The 25,343-nt window shown below is 38.4% G+C and overlaps 1 protein-coding gene across 1 annotated transcript in view; it reads left to right on the forward strand.

Moving 5' to 3' along the window:
- The window catches only part of SYCP1 (synaptonemal complex protein 1), an 82,932-nt gene that overhangs the window by 14,758 nt on the left and 42,831 nt on the right, over nt 1-25,343 (forward strand). Inside the window, exons 10-18 of the mRNA XM_070745690.1 lie at nt 770-839; nt 3,080-3,153; nt 4,649-4,757; nt 8,965-9,059; nt 9,215-9,399; nt 14,460-14,527; nt 16,872-16,933; nt 21,984-22,088; nt 23,266-23,369. Coding sequence (XP_070601791.1) covers nt 770-839; nt 3,080-3,153; nt 4,649-4,757; nt 8,965-9,059; nt 9,215-9,399; nt 14,460-14,527; nt 16,872-16,933; nt 21,984-22,088; nt 23,266-23,369 — 872 coding nt within the window. The remainder of the gene's footprint in view (nt 1-769; nt 840-3,079; nt 3,154-4,648; nt 4,758-8,964; nt 9,060-9,214; nt 9,400-14,459; nt 14,528-16,871; nt 16,934-21,983; nt 22,089-23,265; nt 23,370-25,343) is intronic.

Raw genomic sequence — 25,343 nt, forward strand, 5'->3', positions numbered from 1 at the left:
TGATTTTCCGTCAGTAAAGCCATGCTGGTTTGGGTCCAATAAGTTATTGGTTTTTAGGTGCTGATTTATCCTCTTTTTGAGTAGAGTCTCCATCATTTTAACTATAACTGATGTCAAGCTAACTGGCCTGTAGTTACCACCTTCTTCTCTACTCTCCTTCTTGTGGATAGGCACAACACTGGCCATTCTCCAATCATCAGGAACATCTCCTGTTAAAAGGGATTGGTTAAATAAATCAGTCAGCGGGATAGCAATGACAGATCTGAGTTCTTTAAGAACTCTGGGGTGGATACCATCTGGACCCATTGCCTTATTTATTTTATAATTGTTCAAGTTCTTCTAGGACTTCAGCCTCTAAGATCACTGGAGCTGAATCCCTAAAGCTGGAAGCAATGCTATATCCATGCATAGTATTATATTGAATACTCCTTTATATATAGAATTATATAATTCTATATATAATATACATATAGAATATAGTATTATATTCAATATAGTATTATATTGAAGTACTATATTATATATATAAAATTCACTATTGCTTGAACAATTGGAATCTTTAAAAAAAGTAATAATTTTAAAAAATGAAGAAGATTAACAGTGACTAGTCCTGAAGATAAAGTATTGCCAACAAATATCAATGATTATATCTTTGGACACTATGGTATACAGTAAATATTAATATTAAATCTGAATATCTTTATAGAGGATTAATACATTAATTTCTTCAGGAACATTTGTTTTTAGCCAATTTTATTTTCATTTTTAGAGAATGACAAAGGCTTTTGAAGAACTTCGTGTACAAGCAGAAAACACCACACTGAACTATTACTACAAAAGTAAGAATATTATATCTGGCATATCTGTGATGCATAATAACCAAACTAAAATAGTCACTAATAATTATATAATCTTATTTCTTGTTTTCTTATTTGATCTTGTACGAATGCTATGTAAGTCATCTTGAACAATTAAAAGAGAGTTGCAAAAGTGTAATTTTGGTTGAGGTTTTGAAATTATCTCCTATTTTGTTATGTTCTCTTTATTATAAACATATGAAGCATTTAGTGGATTTATTTTATTGAGATATTAATTGAAATTGAAAATATGGAACATATAGCAAAATTTATATATGGAATTTATCAGAAATTTCTATTGGATTGTGTTCCTTGAGACAAGGAATCTAATATAAGTATGAACTAGTGAAGTAGCTCTTTATAACTTTAATAGAAAGAGGTATAGGTAGCCCTTCACAGTTGGGACCAGAATCTTGAGCAAAGCAGTCATTATGCAAAATGCTGATATAACCATTTCATTCAACAACTACAATCCAGTTTCCTTAGTTTCAATTGTTAAGCAGTCACCCAGATTGTGTGGGATGCCTCAGGGAGTGGAGCATGCATCATTGATGCATGGAAAACTGCTGCAGACTGGGAGGCTTTGTCTGGGGATAGACTCACCAGCATACTTGCCACGAGCCAGGAAGCCTGGGTCCTCTCCCTTCTCATCATGTCTTTGAATGCCTTGGCCATCTCCCTATACATCACATCTGGGAGCCTAATTTCTCTGTCCTACTACACTTGGGTCACCCTGGCCTTCTCCCCATTCCTTCATGCCTGGGTCTACTGAATCTTTTTGTCTTTTGCTGCAGCTCCTGAAAGAGCCTTCCCTGCCTTCACTACAAAGATTATTGTTTGGAAGGATAGAAAGTATGGGAGTCACAGTGCCCTTGAAATCATAAAGGCATATGCACTGCTGAGTACATGAATTTTGATCATGTGACTGTAGGTGCTGTAACTACAGGCAGGGGTTATAACTCTTCAGCATCATATATTTAAAACAATCACTGAATAAATGATTGTAAATCAAGGATTGTATTACAAATAATATGGGGAGGGGATAGAGTATATATTTTTATTTATTTATTTATTATTTGTTTTGTCACATATGTATTGGTGATATACAAAGATATAATTTTTATATACATGATATACTAGTAAAAGAGAAACATTAGGACAGGGGATGGAAGGCACTCTGGTACACGTATGCACACCCCTTACTGACCTTAGGAATTGGGAGAGGTCAACAGTAGATAGTCTAAGGGTAAAGTTTTGGGAGTGAGGTGATGATACTACAGAGTCTGGTAGTGAGTTCTGTGCATCTATTTCCTGCAGTTGAGTTTAGAGCAGTTTACTTTAAGTTTGTATCTGTTGTGTGCTCGTGTGTTCTTGCGGTTGAAGCTGAAGTAGTTGTTAACAGGAAGGATGTTGTATCAGATGATTTTATGGGCTATGCTTAGGTCGTATTTAAGACGACGTAGTTCTAAGCTTTCAAACGAAAAAGAATTGGAATCTAACTTGGATTAATGAAGTATGTTTTTTAACTTTAACCAAAAGATGATTTATTTACAGGACGTATATTGTTAAGATAGACAAAGTCAAGCATTTGCTCTTATTGGGAGACTCCAACAGCTGTGTTTTGTGCATGTATACCCAGAAAAAGCAGAAGGAAGTGATTTATATCTGATACATAAAAGCCATACATACACTTCTTGTTAAATATGTTCTTATGTACTCATGTTGGTTTGTTTCTAAAATGGCTTAAGTAAATCCTGTCCAAATTGAGATATTTTGGTAATAGCTTGGAAAAGACTTACACTTACTTACACACTTATACTTACAGACATACAAGACTTACAGTTGTCCCATTCAGCATAAGCATTCTGTTTTGTTCCTTGAGATGAATTTATATCAGTAAGCATCTTTAAATAGTATTAGGCTGCTGTCATTCTAAGACCTGGTGATATATTTTGGAGCAGGTTACTTATAGAGCAGGTTACTTATTTGAGGTTGCAGTAAAATCAGTATGAGATATGATTAGCATACAAAAATATATCTATTATCTTCTCATTTTAAATTAAGGGCTTTCCAACCCTTAGCAAAGCTGGCTGAGGAACTCTGGGAGTTGGAGTCCACAAGTCTTAAAGTTGCCAAGGTTGGAAAACCCCAAGGTTGGAGATAATATGTTTTACTTTCTTTACTAATTTAAATGTTAATGCAAATTATTGTTATTTTGGAAGCAAAAGAAGCAGCTGATAAAATAGAGCATCTTGAAAAAGAACACAAGAGAGAGATAAAGTCCATGGAAAAAGAGGTTTGTTTATGATTACTTATTTTTGTTAGATTAATTATAAGTAATATATATAAATCAACATTTTAAATTATTTTTCTGAATATTGTAAGGGCATTTTATTTTTATAAAAATAATATATAGTTGTAAGTCCTTAATAGAAAATTTGAGTTTTCTCCTAGATTGTCACAATCAATTGTAATAAGAACATAGTAAAGACAAATGAATTAATGCATTTGACAGAAAAAAGAGAAAAAAGAGAGGTGGTATTAAATTGTTGAAACCTGCATTCTACATTGGATGGAAGACTAGCAGAATTTAAAATAAATGTTTTGTTAAAAATAATAGATTTTCAAGAAGCATTTTTATCATCAATTTCAACACTCCTGCTTGGTTCATGAATCCAAATTGAACATTTCAGATAGATACCTGTATTCTTTACTGGAAGATGAATGGAGTCAACCACTTGTGTCCCAATAACTGTAATTAGTTCAAAATGGAAGTAGATACTAGAATAGGGAAGGCATAGCAAAATTTTGTGCTTAACTCTAAATTATAGTTAGAAATATGTACAATCCTTTGGATCACATTAAATCTAGGAATTTGAACATTGTATGCATATATACATGTGTGCCAAAAACCACAAAACAAACTGTACCCGCCTGTAGTGGAAAAATACATAACTTTCTTCAGGTTATAAAGCAGAGGTAAAAAAAAACCTTTTCCATCCCATTTTCATTTGAAATGTCATTATTATGAGAGGTAGGAAACCAGCTAGATAGTGAAATTAAATTCCTTCTTTCGTGCACACAGATACTATATCACAATCCCATTTATTTTCTTAAATTGTAATAGGCAGAAAGAGTGTTATGTTCTTGCATTAAAACTGATAGTGGATGCTGAAATATCTCCTGACTAAAACCACTGGTTTCCCATTTAATCAAGATAAATAGCTGAAGTTGAAGTTTTATATCCCTCTGTCCTCCTCTTATATTGCAGTCTTCACTAAATTCAGATCAAAATGGAGATTGTAAACTCTTAAAATGAAAATCGCTGCTGTACGTAAAAAGCCTGGGATATTGAACTTTTCCTTACTGCTAAATGTGGAGGGACTTAGCTGTATAAGTCATAGAGAGATCAACTGTGAGTTGTTTCATTCTTAGTGTATACCTTGACCTTGTCTGGTATAACTTCAGAAAATTTATGTTCCATTTTAGTTTTATTGCATGTATCAAGTGCAAAGTGTCAGTGCTATATGTTAAGTTGCAGTTTAGAAGATTTATTTCTCAAGTCTATGCACAAGAATCTAGTCAACTAATGGACAATACTAAATTGATGCTAGACAGGAATTAACTGAATTTGGGGTGGGTGGGGCTGGACTTGGGGCTACTCCCTTAATTCCACCTTCTGACTTTGCCTCTTCTCCTATATCTTGCCATATAAAAAACTGTGTAGCACAAGAATATGAAACTCAAAGGTAATCTTGCAAACATAATTTGTCAATTATTTATTTGATTAGATTTCTATACTGAAAGAAGAAAATAGTAAAAAAGATAATAAAATAAAGCAGACAGATAGTCAGCTACAGGAATCAAGATTGTTAATACTTGAATTTGAAGAAATAAGAAGTAAGTATTTTTATTGCTATCCTAGTTATCTTTATCTTTTTGTTTCTCCCTGTAAGTGTGTGTGTGTGTATTCAATTTATTTCTCTCCTCTATTCCTCTTTGTTCTGTTTCTTTTTCATTCTGCTGCTTCCTCCTTCACCGCATTTCTCAGTCAATGTACAAGTGAAATTTTAAAAATTAAAATATCGTGCAAAAGTCCATTTATTTCAGTAATGCAACTTAAAGGTGAAACAATATATGAGAGAGACTCATTACATGCAACGCAAAATATTTCAAGGCATGATTTGTCATAATTGTGATGATTTGGGGTATAGCTCATGAAAACCACAAATCCACCAGGGATCTGCAACTTTAAATACTCAAAGAACCATTTGGACCCATTTCCAACAGAAAACACCGGGAGCCACAAAATCTGAGTGGACATGGCCAACTTGACATCACTTCCTCCCATTTAGTCATATGACACCCTCCCCAAGTCATGCCTAGCCAGGTTTTGTGGTTACAGGTAGTGTTGGGCGAACCCGTTGAAGTTCGGGTTCGGCGGGTTCGGACGAACTTGCCGTCGGAGTTTGGGTAGGTTCGCCGAACCCCAACACCACTGGCCCTGCGGGTGGCGAAGCGCTGGAGGGGTGTGTATCAGGCTCCATCAAACAGGCGATGGCCGGGAGCCGCTGAAAATCCCTGCCCCTAGTTCTCTCATTTCGGCGGCTCCTGGCCATCGCCCGCTTGATGGAGCATGACACCTCCCCCCCAGAGCTTCGCCTCCCGCCGGGCAAGAGGGCTCGAGAGGCAGGTTCTGCTGGGCCGGCTTTTGAGGATCCTGGCGGGGAGCTTCAAGTGGGCGATGTCCGGGAGCTGTCGAAATTAGAAATAGGGGCAGAGATTTTCGGCGGCTCCCGGCCATCACCCGGTTGAAGCTGCCCGCCAGGATCCTCAAAAGCCGGCCCGGTAGAACTTGTCTCTTAAGCCCCCTTGCCTGGCGGGAAGCGAAGCGACTGGAAGGGCGGTGTCAGACTCCATCAAGCGGGCGATGGCCAGGAGCCGCTGAAAATCCCTGCCCCTAGTTCTTTCGTTTCGGCGGCTTCTGGCCATCGCTTGCTTGATGGGGCCTGACACCTCCCCCCCAGCGCTTCAGGATCCTGGCTGGCAGCTTCAAGAGGGCGGTGGGTGGGAGGGGGAGGCGGGGAAGGCTCTGACTCAGAGACCTCCCCACCTCCCCCTCCCGCCCAGCACCTGGTTGAAGCTGCCGGACAGGTTCCTGAATAGCCGGCCAGCAGAACCTGCCTCCCCACCTCTCTGGCCCGGCGTGAAGCGAAGCACTGGGGGGGAGGTCAGGCTCCATCAAACGGGTGATGGCTGGGAGTTGGCGAACATTGAACCTGAACACGGACTTCTAAAAAATCTGGGTTTGGGTTCGGTATGCCGAACCCCACAAAGTTCGGCACGGACCCGAACTATGCAAGTTCGGTTCACCCAACACTAGTTACAGGTGTTTTCTATGGGAAGCAGGTATCTCTCTCCCTCTCTCTCCCATCACTCCCTCTCTCCCATCTCTTTCTTCCTTCTTCTCTATCGTCCTCCCCATCTCTCTTTCACTGTCTCTCTTTCTTTCTCCCTCCCTCCCATCTCTTTTTCTCTCCCTCTTTCCCATCTTTTTCTTTCTCCTTCCCCCCTTCATCTCATCTCTTTCTTTTCATCTCTTTCTCTATCTCGCTTTCATCTTTCTCTCCCCCTCCCCCTCATGTCCTTCTCTTTCTCTGTCTTTTTTCTCTCTCTTTTTCTTTCTCTTTTTTCTTTATCTTGCTCTCTCTCTCCTATCCTCTCCCTCCAGGCTCCCCCGAAGACACTTGGCAGCATAGTAAGGGATGAAACCCCCCATCATCACCAAGGCAGTATCCACTTTAATTCCTTGCAAAACTGGACAAAGATGGAGAGATGGGTGCAGATGGAGCCAAATCAAGCTGAATCTCTCTTTCTCTCTGTGTGTGTGTGTTTCTCTCGCTGCCCAACAGCAACAGGAAATGGTGGGAAGCTACTTCTGGCTTTGTTAGTGCTGGATGTATGACCTGAGAGAGAGAAAGAGAGATAGATAGATAGATGATTATGATAATGATGATGATGATGATGATTATTATTTAGATTTCTATGCCGCCCCTCTCCGCAGACTCCGCAGATAGATAGATAGATAGATAGATAGATAGAGTTGCCAGGGATGAGTGGCAGGAAGTGGGATCCAGGAGGACATAATATCAGTATTCTAGTATTCTAGAGGTTGCCACAATGAGGAGGGGATCACCTTATTTTCCAAAGCACCAGAGAAACAATAGATAGAAACAAATCAAAGAAAGAAGGAACCTGAAATTAAGGAGAAACTTCCTAACAGAACAATTAACCAATGGAACAGTTTGCCTTCCGAAGTTGCAGGTGCTTCATCATTGGTGGTTTTAAGAAGAGACTGGACAGTAATTTGTCTGAAATTGTATAGGGTCTCCTGCTTAAGTAGAGGGTTGGACTAAAAGACCTCCAAAGTCCCTTCCAAACATGTTCTAATTGATTGATTGGTTATATCTAAACTGCTTAATATATTTTAGTAAAAGCAGTTTCTTTGCACTGCAAATCTAGCAATCTATAATATCAGAAATCTTAGTAATGATAGCAGTTTTAGAGCAGTATAAGCTCAGATGAGGAAGAATCAGGAATAAAACAATGCTTATTTTTAAATCTACTTTTTTGCAGAACTACAAAATAAAATAAATTCTTGAATTCAATAGATTCCTGCACTTACTAACTATATTGTACAGATCGGAAACTACTTTGTATCATTTTTCTTCTTTCATGCCCCCTCCTCTCTATTAGTTTGTATTTATGTGTGTATGTATAATTTATTCATTACATTCTTTTCACTTCTAACATACTCTGTGGATTTTACTGCTGTTTCAACCACCAATGTAAAAGTATATGTATTGGACACCTGCAAAAATAGAGAGTTATAATTATTAATTATAAGGAAGTAAAAGGCAGCTTGAAATAGACACAGACTCAAAAAGAATTATAATATGTGTGTTTGTGTTTTATTTTTATAATTATATTGTATACTGAAGATGACATTTAATTTCGTTGTACAAGGTCCAATGACTGAAGTAAACTAAATAAAACCAAACTAAGGAATATAAAATTTTGTTTTATTTTTCTCATTCTGGTTTTTCTGGCTTCTTTTTTTCTTTTTGTTGATACTCTTCCAATTTTATCTTCTTCATTAATTTGGGGTAATCAGTTGGTGGAATAAGAAAGCAGTTGTCATTGACAACTAAATCCAATTAAATAAATAAATAAATAATGGTGCTGACTCTTCGGCATTTATAATTTACTGTCCACTAGGGGGGAGTAAGGTGTAGAGGAAAGTATTAAAGATTTATTCTGTATGTTCCCTTTGTCTTTAACATAGTTCTAAAGCAGAGGTCAGAATTTTGGGAGTTGAGGTTCACAAGTCTTAAAGTTTCCAAGTTTGAAGACCCCTGTACTAAAAGATTAATCTGAAGTCACTTTGTTCCCTGGCAAAAATGCATAGAACTTGTGTTCTTTGAATCTCTTTTCTGTTACAATTATAAACCCCGCCTTACTTATTTTAAGTTACATTCCTGCTTAGATGCACATATAGTTCAGTTTCCAAAAGTCATTTCAATTGATTTATATACCTTTCTTTTTAATTATTTTCTTCACTTTTGTTGCAACCTACAGATCACAGTCTTCCTTTGCAATATAATAATATCACATCCTCCTCCTCCTCTCCTTCCCCTCCCCATTCCACCTTCCTCCTCCTTCACCCAACTAGTGTCCTAGACTGCAAATGTCCTTTGTTTAAAGAATGCTTTAAATCTAAAAACATTTTGCCAAGGAAGCAACAAGAAGCTACAGGCTGAACTTTGCTATATGCTTACCACTGATCAAAACAGTTTAAAAATATCACTTTTTTAAAAAATATCACATTTTTAAAAAGTTTTTAAAATAGATACTGTAGTTGGTATTTATGGAAGGTTTAGATAGAGATCAGTGAGGGATAGCCTTGGTTGTTATGATTGGTGTACATGTTGACTAATATTGTTTATTTAATTTAAAACATACATTTTCTGTACACATGATAGATAGATTCTGTGTCTGTAAACTTTCCTGAAAATATTTTATTTTATTTTTAATATTTAAAATTCAGAACAACAAGATGAGATAATTAAAAAAACAGAAAGCAAACAACAAAACCTTTTGGCAGAATTGGAAAATACTACACATTCTTTGGAAGATACAAAGGTAGGACTTCACAATAGTTTAAGTTCAATAATACTGAATATAAATGAGAAATCCAGGATAGTTTAAATAATGAATATTTTCATTTAGTAGAATCTTAATTATAAAAATGTATCACTACATATAAGTTGGAAAAAATATTTTTTTATTCTCTTTAGAATACTTATAAAAATTTAGAAACTGAGTTGCAAAGTACAGTAAAAACATTAGCAGAAGTTACTGAGCAAAAGGAATTGATTGTAAGAGAATTTGAAGAAACTAAAGTCCTGAATATATCGATTATTGATGGGTTCCAGATTGAAGTTTCTAATTTGAAGGAGATGCTATTGAAAGAAGAAAATAGGTAAAATGGTTTTCTATGTAAATTTTAAAATATAGTTGTGACAAAGGGAAAACATCAACCTCCCTGTGAATAGGACAGCAGCAAAGTATGACTGATTTTAGACTTTGCCTGCTGGGCATAAAGGCTGCTTGATAAAGGAGCAGTTGTGGAGGTTGCAGGCAGATATCAAAGATTAACTAAGACAACTCTAAAAAAGAAGGAGCCTGCTGAATTATCCTTAATAACCCTGTACATACAATGTCCACTACCTTTCTACACTTTCTGGCTTTGACTCAATTCACTGTCCAGCAGAGACCAATTTCTGCTAGCTGGAAACTCTTTCTCAGCAGGAAAGAAAAGGCATCAAAGACTACATGAATAAGAGCTATTTATATTCCCCCCTCTTCCCCTATCCCCCAGACTGGAAGGCCTATTGAGACTTGATAAAAGCAGGAGACCAACTGTTCACTCGTTCCCACTGTTCAACCACTTTTGGATATATGTTTCTTGCAAGAAGACTCACTGCTGGGTAGTTTCTAGCATCATCATTACTTTGTTCTCTTAACAGTAGGCCATATCTGAGAATGTCTCACAGTATTGGGAGTTCAGATGGTAACAAGTCTCTTCTAGTCTCAATTGGGTTGCTCATGTAAGTGAATGTTTCCAGTCTTGTTCTTATTTTAGAAGCCATTACAGATCAGTTATTACCCTCACAGGAAATGAGGCCAGCTGTATTAACACTTTCAGACAAAATAATGTTTAACAAAAAGAGAAGTAGTTACTTACCTGTGGCGTACCTGTGTGTCCGCCCGCAGTTTCGCTAACTGCCCAGGTGCAGTGGCATAATTGCACTGGACTCCTCTAGCACTCAGAGCCATGAGGGTGAGCACACGTCACCGTTCCACCTTAGCAGCCCACCTCTGCGAGGAGGCACCCCAAGAGCAACCCTGACCAGAATTTTTGATGATAAATAACCAAATCTTGAGGTCTCTTGCACCTTCTATCTTTTCTGGGTTCAACCAAAACCTATTGTCCCCCATCCAGATCCTTACAGCTTCCAAGCACTGAAAAAGGCAGCCAGGGCATCATTGAATCACCGAAGATGGAGATGTAAAGCAGTAAATCATCAGCATATTGATAGTATTTCATCTCATAATGTGATATGATCTCACCAAACAGTTTTATATAAATGTTATAAAGAAGAGGAGAAAGTACTGAACTCTGTGGCATTCCATAAAGAAGAAGTAACAGGCTAGATCTGTTGCTCCCTATTAACATTGATTGGGATTGTCCTTGGAAAAAGGAACTGATGTACTGAACCAACACATTATTGTACAACCCAGCCTCAGGCCCTATAACCAGCCCCAAAATATACCCTTGTCAATCATATTGAAAGCCCCTGACAGGTTAAGGAGAATGCACTACCTTCGCATCTTGCTTTCACCAGAATCATTCAGAAGTGTGACTGATGTTGGGTTTTTTTCTATAACCTAGCTTGAAGCATGACTGACAAAGGTCCAAATAATACATTTGATCAAGGACTTTCTGGAGCAGCAAGGTAATGACTTTTTCCATCATCTTCCCCAGAAAGGGGAGATAGAAAACTGGACAAATTTTTTCCAGACAGCTTGGGTCCAGCAATGTTTTCTTGAGGAAGGGGTGCACCAAGACCTTCTTAAATGGTACTGGAAACTCCACCTCTTGTAGCAATGTATTGATCATTGCTTGGATCCATCTGCTCGTTATTGTCCTGGGTGCTTTCACCAACTAGAGGGACAGGAATCTAATAAGTAAGACACAGACTTCAGAGGATAATCAGAACTGCAGAAAAAGCAATTTCTGCCAACCTGCCTTCCATTAAGGATCTGTATAATGCACAAAATTAATACCAGTTTTTAATGTACAGTTTCTCATTGAACCAGCTGCAGACATTATAACTAATGAAACCAAAGCCTTCCCTTTTTACACCGTTCCTTTATCCACACAATAAACTCTGCTAAATGTTGGACTTTCCCTTTTTGTTCCTTATATACTGTACTGGTAAAACCTCTGAAAAGATAAGCTTACAACCTATACTACTAAGTTCATACCCCAAGCCTTGGAAATCATTCTGAACAGAAAGTACATCTTTTTGGGACAGATCATTTGTGCCAAGATATATAATAGCATCAACATCCCAGTCCTTGCTGATATTCTTGACTATCTTAAGAATATGCCTCTTGTCTCTGCTGGCAGTAGCATCTGGCAGACATCTGACCTCTTTCAAAACCTCAATATCCTTTTCTAAATTTACATTTCTTATAATTGAATCACCAATCAGAAGGTAGCTTCTCTCTTTGTAAACCTTGCTGCTCTTGTATGATTGATGTGTAATACCTGATTCACACTTTCCCCTTTCTAAAATACGTTATTCCTCTCGGATCACGATCTCCTGCTTATTTGAGTTATAATTATCTCAACTACCTTGACCTGTCACTTTAGTGTCCCAATTAAGGTCAGCAAGGGCATTATCTCTGTTATGTTGGGACACAGCAAAAGCTTTGTATTTATGGTTCATATTCCAAATTCCTCATATAATGAAACATACAACGAGACTACAAAATTAGGAAAATCTACACTATGATAAGTTTAGACCTACTTTATTTATTATTTATTAAATAAATGTATGACGCCCAACTCACATAAATAATAAATAAAGTAGGTCTAAACTTATCATAGTGTAGATTTTGCTTATGTGTGTGTGATATAGATAATCTTTGAGTTATGAATGAATTGAAGACTATCGATTACATTTGCAAAGTGAGAGGATATTAAGTGAAACCCTTAGACTATCCACGGTTGACCTCTCCAGATTCCTAAGAGGTCAGTAAGGGGCGTACATAAGCGCACTAGAGTGCCTTCCGTCCCCTGTCCTATAGTCTCTCCTATATCTCGTATTTCTTCTCTACTATATCCTCTATAACATTCATTGTGTATTATTGTGTATTGGACAAAATAAATAATAAATAAATAAATGTAAATTGAACGAGCTCACACCCACACTTCTTGTGTATTACAACACATTTGGTAAATAAATGCACAGGTTATTAAGTACGTATGGGATGCCTCAGGGATGGGGAAGACCAGAAGGGGCCTAGTGCAGGAACAAAACCACCTGGCTGTGATGTTCTGAGGCCTCCCCTCACCCTTTCATGCTCCTCTTCCCATAGCTGCTTGAGCATCCTCTGTACACAGTCCTTGCACCCAGCCCTCCATCACTGATTTCTCACTTACTTTCATAGATCTCCAGTGCCTAGGATTCTGAGATAGGAAAGGAGGAGAGACAGTTCCATTGCTAGGCCATGTGGCAGAAAAGTGCCTGTCCTTTTCTGGGACACTTAAAAAAAACCTGTTGTTTTTTGTCATTAGACACATTAGTCTTCTCTGGTAACATTGATCTGCTAACCAGAGCATACAAAGCATTTGTATGACCAATCCTAGAATGCAGTTCACCTGTATGGAACCCACATTGCATATCTGACATCAACACAATTGAGAGAGTCCAGAAATACTTCACAAGAAGTCCTTTACTCCTGTTCCCGCAACAAAATACCTTACTCCACCAGACTTGAAATTCTTTGATTAGATAACTTACAACTCCGTCGCCTCCATTCTGACTTAACTATAGTTCATAAAATCATATATCAAAATGTCCTTCCTGTTAGTGACTACTTAACCTTCAACCGCAACAACACACAAGTACGTAATAGATTTAAACTAAATGTCAACCGCCCTAAATTAGACTGCAAAAAATACGACTTCAGCAATAGAGTAATCAACGCCTCGAATGTGCTACCTGACTCTGTGGTTTCTATTCCTAACCCCAAATCTTTAATATTAGATTATCTACAATCGACCTATCCCCCTTTTTAAGGGGTGTGTAAGGGGCGTGCATAAACACACCATTGTGTCTACCGTCCCTCTTCTGCCCTGTTGTCTTTTATCATTACTTTTTATCATTACTTTATGTTATGTTTATACAAATTATTATCCTATAATTATCTGATGAATATATATAAATAAATATAAATAAATAAACAAACACCAGCCATGTATTCCACAGCAAAAGCAAATGGGGAGGGAAAGAAATGTTCCCCTTCCTTGCTATTTGCCTTTGCTCACTTGCCTAATGGTGGCTGGAGAGAAAAAACGAAGCAGCCAGAAATCTATTCCTTTAGAAATAAACTTTCCTTAGACGTTGTCACTGCATACTAACAGATGTGCAGCTAGTGGTGTTGGAGGAAAAACATGGAAGCCACCCAAACATTTTATTTTTAGAACGAGCTTTCCTTAAACATTGGTCTCTGCAAACTGACAAATGCACAACTAATAGCTGATGGAGGGAAAGGATGGGTTTTTTCGTTGCTTCCATGTTTTCCCTCCATCCATCATTAGCAAGGGACCAAAGACAAACAGGAAGGAAGAGAAAGATTTCCCTTGCCATTTATTTTCACTGTGGAATGGAACACTAGCATTTAGTGACAAAAGGAAAATAGAGAGGTTTTTCCAGCATGTCAGAAAAAGATGGCTGCTTTTCTGCCACATACCCTAGCAATGGATCAGGCTGTTCTCTTTTCCTACCCTGGCATTCTGAATTCTGGAGATCTTCAAAAGATGAGTGAGTGATCAGTGACACAGCAGAACAGAATGTGGGAGAAATAGGCAGCAGGGGCATGCTGCAGAGTCTGCAGTCATTCATAAATGCAAATGACTGCAGGGAAGCTGCAATGCTTATAACTTTGAGACTGGGTCGTAAGTACTTTTGTGGGGAGTCTATTGTAACTTTGAACTGTTTCTAAGATATCTGTCATAACTGGAGAAATACCTGCTCTTTAGATTGTTACAGGGAAAATAATTTGCTAAATATAGAATTGGAATGGTCAGTTAACCACTGCTGTATCTCAGCTTTATAGCCTTATTTATTTATTTATTTATTTATTCAATCATTTTTAGTGGTTATATAATGTGTGCTCACGTTATTCATTCAGACATAATTCCTTTTTCTTAAGCCATTCATTGAATGTTTCAAATTATTTTTAAAGGCAAAAGGAATTGAGAGATGCCTCAGATGCATTAGTTTTGGAACTCCAAAATAAATCAACTGAACTAGGTATGTTGAAGAACTGAAAACAGGTATTGTTCTTTAAAACTATTTAAAATTGTAACAATTTAAATTTTGTATGTATCAATTGTATCGTTCATCCTGTATCATGGTCATGCTGCATTAAATCAATTTATATAGCCACCCATTTCACAAACAACTGGGCGACAAATGAAAGCTAAAAAATATAAATATATTAAAATACTTTTAAAAGTATAAAAAAGCTGAATAAAAAATAATAGATGAAGGAAAATTTAAAAATAATGAAGTCATTTCATTAGTTCACCCATTTCTTGGGGTCCCCAGGCCTGATGACAAAACTGGGTCTTGGGAGACCTCCAGAAGTTCAGTGACAAGGTCAACCTCATCTCAGGGTTGAAAAGATTTCATCAGTGAAAGACACTGCAACAGAAAAGGCTTGCTTCCTAGAGCTACTTATGAGACAGACTCTATCATGCCCCCTCTGCTGCATCTGGTAGGACAGCAAAGTGATACCACTTTGCTTAGTAGCAGCAATCTCTACAATCCTTGTTGTCATTAACCAAATCCCACAGTTGTTAGGCAATTTTCTGCCAACTTCTCACAGTCAGTGGGAAAACAGGCAGGCAAATAGGCAGGTACGTGAGCAGCTGCTGTTGAATGGAAGGGCATCATGCAGCTGCAAGGATGATGTAAGAGGGTGTGACGAAGAGTTGGGGAGAGTGAGGGGGAGAGTGAGGGGCTATGTGAGAGTCAGGGAAAGTGCATAAATGTATTGCGGCCTGTCAGCAGCCTGTAGAATTGGACAGTGAGGAGGTTGGGGAGGAACATGAACCAGTCCTGGCGGCATAGTTCCCTCTAAGCTGAGCAGTGAGCAATCGCTCACTTAAAAATCATCATCAACTCAGAGTTTTTCAAACCTGCCCAGAAGCCGAGAGGGAAATAGTGAGAGGGAAGGAGAGATAGAGGAAGAGAGGAAGATAGAGAAACAGATAGAAAAAAGAGAGGAAGGAAAAGAGAAAGAAAAAGAATGGGAGTAAGGAAGAGAGAAAGAAAATCAAAATCTATTTTGAAACTAGCTCAACTATTTAAGTGGCATTTTGATATTGATAGAGTTGCCCTATTATGAGCTCACTGTTATAGACACACAGTACAGTATTTTATTTTGAAATTCTCTGAGGCAAAACAGGGTGGGTTTTTTATTTGTTTGTTTGTTTGTTTGTTTGTTTGTTTATTTATTTATTTATTTATTTAATATTTCTGTGCCGCCCAGTCCCGAAGGGACTGCCGCTCAGACACTATACTTTTCCGCCCACCCCAAAAATCAATTAGAGGGAACACTGCCTGGCGGTTGGGGAAAGTTTGGACGAAGACTCTGCATCGGAGGCAGAGATGAACCTAGGCAGCAGTGAGGCAGAGGAACAGCTGGAGCCTGATCCCAGTGTGCACACATGCAGAAGTGCCTGAAGACAAGAACATCTAAGAGAGTAGGGTCGACTTGGGAGTAAAGCCACATCTTGGAGATGATTGACCCCTCCCATAGGAAACAAAAGAGGAGTGAACGGGTCATGGGCTTTTGCGGGAAAAAATTAGTTCCTTTGATCATTTCAAGAGTGGAAAGTTCTGTTTGTAATTCAGACTGAACCAATTTTTGACTTGCCTTCCATTTGGAAATTAGTTCTCTGGCGGCGTTCCAGATGTGGTAAGGTTTGTGTTGATAAATATTCCTCTGAAAGACTGTTTGCCAAGTCTTGCAGATATGAATGAAAGAAATTCACAGTTCATGTAAATAAAAGAAGTTTTGCCAGGACTAAGACTCTGCTTCATGCTTTCTAAGGAAGCCTAGGTGCTAGGGGAGGCTGCATGAGTGGGAAAGATTTATCCTAGCAACCTGCAACCTTCCCAGCTGGCTTCTCCATTGATTTTTGCTCTTTTTTAGTTTTCTGAGCATGTTAATGCAGACACTGAAAACATTCATCTGTGCTTTTAAAAAAAAAGAATTAAAGGAAGAATATGACAAAGTGTAGGACAATATACCATTGGATTAAAGATTTTTGAAAGCTCTGACATATTCTGAGTTTTTTGGAATTATATATATGACTCTTCAGATTTCTGCTATTGCTTCAGATCTATGTATCCATTTGTCCATCAAGGCAGCCAGCCTTTTGGTTTGATCCTGATCACATGTTGTTTTGGATATACCCAGTTTTTATTTGAGATCCTCAACACATTATACCTGTCTGAATATGGTTCTTGACCAAAAGAAACAAATGGTTATACATTTATATAAGAATGAATATCAATTAAAATAATTTTATGTAATTTCATATTTGATAATATTGCAGTATATTCTTAATGTTTGACTTAATTGCAGAAATGATGACCAAGCTGAAAAATGATAAAGAAAAGAAAATTGAAGAATTGGAACCAGTCTTAGTAAGGAATTTCTAATATTTTTCCATTCCATTAGCTGACATTCTTACATCTTTCATTTATTGAGGATAATATCTTAAAACCTTCTAAACCTTAAAGTCTTTAAAATCACAAACGATTAAGGGCTGATATTAAAGGATTATGATATGAAGTTACATGCTCATGCAACCCATATAGGTAGAAAGAGTTATGTAGAAAAGGATTTGACATCTGCTTTGAATGAAATAAAACATCATGTTGAGAGTTTCCAGTCCCAACAATGGTAGTTGCTTCTTTTTGACAGAGGTAGTTCAGTGCTGAAATTAAGGCAGATGGCTTGCCAGAGCCTTTCTGGTTTTGGCAATGCTAAAGGTTCACCAGCTGGCTTTTCTGGAACACCCTTTGATTGCCAGCAAACAGGGTAGGAAGTGACATATTGCTCCACCTACTTCTGGAGATACTGTATGTGCAGAATGCAGCTGCGAGAGCAATCATGGGCTTCCCTAGGTATGCCCATGTTACATCAACACTCCGCAGTCTGCATTGGTTGCCGATCAGTTTCCGGTCACAATTCAAAGTGTTGGTTATGACCTATAAAGCCCTTCATGGCATTGGACCAGAATATCTCTGGGGCCACCTTGTGCCACATGAATCCCAGCGACCAGTTAGGTCCCACAGAGTTGGCCTTCTCCGGATCCTGTCGACTAAACAATGTCGTCTGGCGGGACCCAGGGGAAGAGCCTTCTCTGTGGCGGCCCCGACCCTCTGGAACCAGCTCCCCCTGGAGATTAGGCTTGCCCCCACCCTCCTTGCCTTTCGTAAACTCCTTAAAACCCACCTCTGCCGTCAGGCATGGGGGAATTGAGACATCTCCCCCAGGCCTATATAGTTTATGTATGGTATGTTTGTGTTTATGTATTGCTTTTAAATAAGAGTTTTTTAAAGATATTTTAAAATATTAGATTTGTTACTGTACATTATTTTTATTATTGCTGTGAGCCGCCCCGAGTCCATGGAGAGGGGCGGCTTACAAATCTAATTAATAATAATAATAATAATAATAATAATAATAATAATAATAACAACAACAACAATAATAATAATGATTACCAAAAATCTCAATTTATCAAATGCAGAACGCACACCACTTAGTACTCAGTATCCTGCAAAGGCTAAGTGGAAATGTAATATCAGCTTGGTTCAATGTCCATTTGTGGTGGGAGTTTAGAAGTATCTCTTTAATTTCCCTTTGATGAGCCTGTGTATATTAGTCTAGACGTTGTTCATTTGTTCACTGTGAAATGCAGTAGACAATAGATGGAAAAGATAAGCATCAGATCTGCAAACACTGAGAAGCAAGCAAAGTTACAATAAGAACCAAACACAGGCTTGTCAAAAACAGATCATGCCAAACAAATCTTATTTCATTCTTTGACAAAGTAACTAAATTGGTGGACCAGCGAAATGCAGTGGACATAGTATATTTGGATTTCAGTAAGGCATTTGACAAAGTAAACCACCACCGACTTCTTGATAAGCTAAAGAAGCTAAATTTGGTAAGCTAAAAAAATGTGGAATAAACAGCATTACCACCAACTGGCTGACAAACGGCACTCAACATGCAGTCCTTAATGGAACTCCATCTACATGGAGGGAATTATGCAGCATGGCACTGCAAGGCTTCTTTTTAGGCTCACTACTCTTCAACATCTTTATAAATGATTTAGCTGAGGCAGTAGAAAGGGAAGTTGTCAAATTTGCAGATGACACTAAACTAGCCATCAACCCAGAAGATAGACTCAAGATCCAGATAGATATCGGCAAACTTGTACACTGGGCCCGATCTAACAAAATGAAATTCAATGTAGAGAAAAGTAAGGTTTTACCCCAGGCAAGAAAAATCAAATTTGCAGATAGAGATTAGGTGAAACCTGGCTCAATGTTAGTAACTAGTGGATAATCACTTAATTAGGAGCCAGCAGCATGCGGAACAGCCAAAAAAGCCAACATAATCCTAGGTTGCATTAACAGAGGGATAGAATCAAGATCATAAGAAGTGTTTGTACTGCTTTATAAATCCTTAATAAGACCACATTGAGAAGACTGCATTTAGTTTTAATCTTTAAAAAAAAAAAAAAGATGTTGAAACAGTGCAGAAAAGAGCAACAAAGGTGGCTAGGCAGCTGGAGGCTAAAACACGAAGAATGGTTGCAGGAATTGGGTATGTCTATTCTAGTGAGATTGGATATCCATTTGTCTGAAATGGTATAGAGCATTTCAGACAAATGGATATCCAGTCTCACTAGAATAGATGGTGAACCTATGGCATGGGTGCCACAGGTGGCATGCGGAGCCATATCTGCTGGCACGTGAGCTATTGCTCTAGCTCAGCTCCAACATGCATGTGTATGCCGGCCATCTGAATTTTGGCTTGCACAGAGGTTCTGGGGGGTGTTTTTGGCTTCCAAAGAGCCTCCTGGGAGATGGGGGAGGGCGTTTTGATCCTCCCCCGGCTCCAGGGAAGACTTTGGAGCTTGGGGAAAACAAGCCTTCTGGGCCCACCAGAAGTTGGGAAACAGGCCATTTCCGGCCTCCAAAGGGCCTCTGGGGGGAGCAGGGGAAGCTGTTTTTGCCCTCCCCAGGCATTGAATTATAGGTGTGGGCACTCCCGCATGCGTGATAGCGTGCGTACACACTCTTGGTATCCAAGGAAAAAAAGGTTCACCATCACTGGTATAGGGTTTTCTACCTAAGCAGGGGATTGGATTAGAAGGCCTCCAAGCCTTCCAACTCTGTTTATTCTATCCTATTTTCCCAAATGCCATCACTAGCTAAGCAAATAATCCTCTCAACACTGTCAAATTATTTATTAAGTCTGCACTAATATGCACTAGTTTTTTCTCATTCCTATCAGCCATCTCCTCCCACTTATGACTGTATGACTGTAACTTGTTGCTTGTATCTTTAAGATTTCTATTAATATTGATTGTTTCCTGATTGTTTATTTGATCCTTATGACAATCAATAAGTTTTGTACCTTATGATTCTTGACAAATGTATATTTTCTTTTATGTACACCAAGAGCATATGCACCAAAGCAAATTCCTTATGTGTCCAATCACACTGGCCCAATAAGGAATTCTATCCTATCCTATCCTATCCTATTTTATTCTATCCTATCCTATCCTTTTCTATCCTATCCTATCGAAAGGGAATGGTGTGACATGATGATAGTGTTCCAATACTTGAGGAGCTGCCACAAAGAAGAGTGGACTAACCTTTTTTCCAAGGCACCAAAAGGCAAGACAGTGGATGGAAACTAATCAAGGAGAGAAGCAACCTAGAACTAAGAAAGTATTTAACAGTGAGAACAATTAACCAGTGGAATAGCTTGCCTTTACAAGCTGTGGGTGCTCCACTACTGGAGGCTTTTATAAAGAGACTGGACAGCCACTTGTCTGGAAAGTGTTGTGGTTAGCTCTGGCCCAGCTCCTGCCCCAAGGATTTTGGATGTGGGGGAGACATCCACATGCTGCAGGCCTGTTTTGCCCCCAGTGGAATCTGCTGATGAAGGCTCTTCTGACCAAGAAGACATGAGTGACAGGGAGGAGGAGAGTGTGGCAGAGAGCTCAGAAGGAGATCAATTATCTAGCTCCTCCTTGGATTCAGAACAAGAGTTAATGATACAGCCACGCATGCGGAGAGCGATACATAGGCAAGAACAACTGAGAGATTATTATCAAAGAAAATGAGGCCACCTGTGGTTGGTTGGGGCTGTGGTAATTAGTGAGGCTGCTATAAAGAGCAGCCTATGAGTTTGGTCATTGTGGAGAATTATCTGATCATTGTGTTTCGTGACTGCTTTACTGACTTTGACCTTTTGTGTGCTGATTTCCCCCCGCTTTGAAACTAAACTAGAGCAAAGTGTGTTTCACTTTGTGAAAGAAGGACTGTGAATTGCCTCACAGCTGCAAGCTAAGTATCACAGGACTGATAAGGGACTTGTACAAATTACCAGTTTGTTTGGAGACAAGTGGTGCTCTTTGCTATACCAAAAAAGGGCTTAGATTAAGTGAATTTTCATTATAAAGAACATTGTTTTGAATTTTCAAACGTGTGTGTGTCTGAAATTTGTACCTGTGAATTTTTGGGAGGAGTCTACCAGAAAGCCTGACAGAACAGAAAGTATAGGGCAGTGATGGCGAACCTATGGTACAGGTGCCACAGATGGCATGTGGAACCATATCTGCTGGGACGCCAGCTGTTTTCCTAGCTCAGTTCCAACATACATGTGTGTGCCAGCCAGCTGATTTTTTTTGCTCACACAGAGGCTCTGTGAGGGCGTTTTTGGCTTCCAGAGAGCCTCTGGGGGGATGGGGAAGGGCATTTTTACCCTCTCCCAGCTCCAGGGAAGCCTTTGGAGCCTGGGGAGGACAAAACACGTGCCTACTGGGCCCACCAGAAGCTGGGAAACAGGCTGTCTCCAGCCTCCAGAGGGCCTCCGGGGGTGGGGGAAGCTGTTTTCACCCTCCCCAAGCATTAAATTATGGGTGTGGCCACTCACGCATGCACGGATGCTCTTCGGCATCCAAGGAAAAAAAGGTTCGCCAGCACTGGTATAGGGTCTCCTGCTAGAGCAGTTGGTTGGACTAGAAACCTCCAAGGTCCCTTCCAATTCTGTTATTCTGTTACCCAAGGAGGTAACAGCCATATCAGCTTTAAGTCTTTGTTATGCAGAAAGAGGCCCAGGAAGAATTATCCCTAAACTTCCCAGGATATGTCTGATAGTTATGCAGAATGTGTTTTAATCTGGCAAGATTTCTGTCTCAGCAAACAGCAATATAGAAATTACAATGAATAGTTTATTGTGCTGTTCTTGGTTTCTTGCACCTGACACATACTCTCTTGAACTTCTTCACTCATCTCTTGAGAATATACACACCTAATGATGTGGCAGCAAAGCAGGACTTGGGAGGGAAGACTTACAACGTCAGTATAAAAATAGAACAGTTGTCATAAAATGAAACTTTATTCATTTTGTGCCGATTTTTAATTTACTTTAATTTTTGAATAGGTACAAGTCCAAGAATTTTTACATGGAAAACAATTTTTTGAGAAGACCATTGAGAAATTACAAGAAAGAGAAAGAGAATTAAAGGACACTCTTGATACAAGAGAGGTATTGTAAATTGTGATAGATTTTGATATTTATATACAGTATAATTACAAAAACATAGTTTAAAATATCTTCCTGTTTAAAATACAGTAATTATATGCTTGACTCTTTGTCAACCTCTTGAATAGCAGATAAGCATCAAATTGAAGCTGCATTGCATTTCTCTGCATCTACTCACTGGGTACTTTTTTACTATTTTATTTAACAGCTATATGCCACTGTCAATTTTTTTGAAGTGGGGGATGGGGGATTTTAAATGTACAAATATATGACCAATAATTGAACTTACTCAAAAAGAAAAAAAAACTGCACAGTACCATATAGGAATCATCTATCTGGAAGCAGCTAGTGACACATATACCATCTTTAGCGCTTTATTAGCTAAATTAATTGCAGTCAGGCCACCATTTAAGCTTTTATTAAGAAATACAAAATATTTATATTCAGGCAGTCCTTGCTTAATGACTGCCCTACTAATCTGAAGTTATAACAGTGATGAAAAAGTAATTTCATGACCAGTTCTTATACAATCATTGTAGAGTCCCCATAGTCGTGAGATCAATGTGTGGATACTTCATAATTGACAGGTATTTAAGACCATTGCAGTGTTTCCCAGTCACATGATCCCAAGTTGTGCATTTCATAGCCAGCTTCCAACAAGCAGAGTAAATGGAGAAGGCGGAAGAAAAATCACAAATCACAATAACATATCTCATTTAACAACTGCTAAGTGAATAATTTAACCACAGTAGAATGAAGGCATTAGCCCATTATAGTCACATGATGTATTGCTTAATGACTATGTCACTAAGCCAGGGAGTTGTGGTTGCTAAGTGAGGACTGGCTGTATTTGTAGAGGTTTAAAGACTTATTTCATTTGTTTGTAATACAAGCAGTTAGAACACATAACCACCACATTTGTGACTAGAATTTTGGTTATAAGTCATTGTGGTTGTAAGTTGAGGCACCATGTGATCAAACATGATATTATGTCAGTTTTTGTGATGATTATTAGCAGTTGCTAAGTGAACCACATGGTCATAAAGGCAAATACATTTTAACCAATGGGCTTTTTTAAAACCAGAAAATGCCAAAAAAGTTATATTGTTTACTATGCTAATGATGTTATTATAAATTGTATGTTGTAAAAGTACATTCATGGATTAATTGTTACCTGCAGAAAAAAATACATGATTTGGAAATGCAATTGTCTGATGAATTTGAAAATAAACAAAATTGCTTTCAACAACTTGCAACACTGAAAGCAGAGTTTGAAAAAGAAATGTACGTACATATATTAATATATGGTTAATATGCTATTAATTATTAAAGGCTTTTATAATTGGTTTACTTTTAATATATAAAGGACATGCAGAGTATAAGGTAAAAGTAAAGATAAAGGTTTCCTGTCTTTGGAGAGGGCGGCATAGAAATCCAATAAATAAATAAATAAGTAAAATATTACAATTATTACTGTACGATAAGATGCAATGTGATGGAACACAATACAATACTGTTTCCTTTGTCAGTCCTGTCTGAATATAGGGGGTGATGTTCATCTCTATTTCTTAGCTAAGGGAGCCAGCATTGTCTGAAGACATTTCCATGGTCATGCGGGCAACATGACTATATGCCAAGGCACACAGTATACTGCTACTTTCTGACTAAATTGCTATCTATTTATTTACTTTCATTTGCATATTTTGAACTGCTGGATGGACAGGAACAAATAACTGGAGTCCTCCAGATTTAGGTGGAAATGCACCAGCAGTAGGTTGCTCCTGGTTTGGCCCATTTCTAAGAACCAGTAGCTCTGGTAGCGGGAGGCAGAAGCGTTGTGCATGCGCAGAAGCATCGTGTGCAAATATGAGCAAGCACGTGAAACAGTAATAAAGAGTTTTACAACCCATTACTGGAATGTACCATACCAGAGTGCTCCTACCATAGACTTGTGGGGATCCTGGAAAAGTTGGTCAAACACAGTCTCTAATTCATTTATTGAAGAATTTAGTACAACAATTCATAAAACAAGCGAATCTGCCTTCCATCAAAGTGGAAGCCACTTACTTAGTTTGCTTCATGCATGAAGCAAGTTCGGAAATATTATTTCTTTCTACTTTTCTTTTGTTCCCCTTTTTATGAAATAAAATGAAATTTGTAGGCAAAATATACCTATGATATGAGGCTTACCATATTTAAACACTAAAGTAATTTAGTGTTTAAATAGTGTTATTTTGTAGTTGTTATTGTTACATTTTATATACAAATATTTGTGCAAATAGAGGTGTTCAAAATGGCTAAGAACTAGGGTAATTAAGGGTTAGCTGTTGTTGAAGGGAAATTATAGATTTCCTATTTAAGAAAAATTTTGTACCCTGTAGTGAAGGAGTTCCTGAAATATTAATTCACATTTTTTACATTGTCCTTATAAATGTGCTTGGTTGCAGCTTAGCTCCTTCTCTAGATATATTTCGAGATCACACAGATCCATTCTACTTAGAATTGATATTGCTTGATTTGTGATTTTATTTTACTGAACATGCCTAAAGTCGGTTATTTTTGTTTTTTGTGATTTGTAAAGTATGCCGTACACTGACAATATCAGTTTTACAGTGTTTTTATTTGCAGTGACAGAATGCTTTTTGTTTCTAAATTGGTCAGTGGCCATAATGAAATGTACTACTATTATTACTCATACAATTTAACATTATTTGATGAATAATTTATTTCAGTACATATAATACATCTTTATACAGTGGTACCTCATCTTACGAACGCCTCTTCTAACGAACTTTTCAAGATACGAACCCGGTGTTTAAGATTTTTTTGCCTCTTCTTCCGAATTATTTTCACCTTACGAACCCAAGCAGCTGCTGCTGGGATGAAGGGGTTTCTTTCCCCCCCCTTTTTTGAAGAAAGAAAAGGGAGGGGCGGCTTGGAGGGGGAAAGATTTTGCAGAAAACAGCATGCTTGCAAAGGCACTGAAAGGGTGTCTTTGAAGAAAGAAAAGGGAGGGGCGGCTTGGAGGAGGAAAGATTTTGCAGAGAACAACGTGCTTGCAAAGGCACTGAAAGGGTGTCTTTTGAAGAAAGAAAAGGGAGGGGCGGCTTGGAGGAGGAAAGATTTTGCAGAGAACAGCTTGCTTGCAGAGGCACTGAAACTGTGTCCTTTGAAGAAAGAAAGGGGAGGGGCGCCCCCCTTGCCTTTCTTCCTTCCCACTCACCCTTTAGCCTAGCCTTGCTTCTTCCATCCGCCTCC

This window comes from Erythrolamprus reginae, chromosome 3 (genome assembly GCF_031021105.1).
Source record: "Erythrolamprus reginae isolate rEryReg1 chromosome 3, rEryReg1.hap1, whole genome shotgun sequence".
NCBI lineage: Eukaryota > Metazoa > Chordata > Lepidosauria > Squamata > Dipsadidae > Erythrolamprus > Erythrolamprus reginae.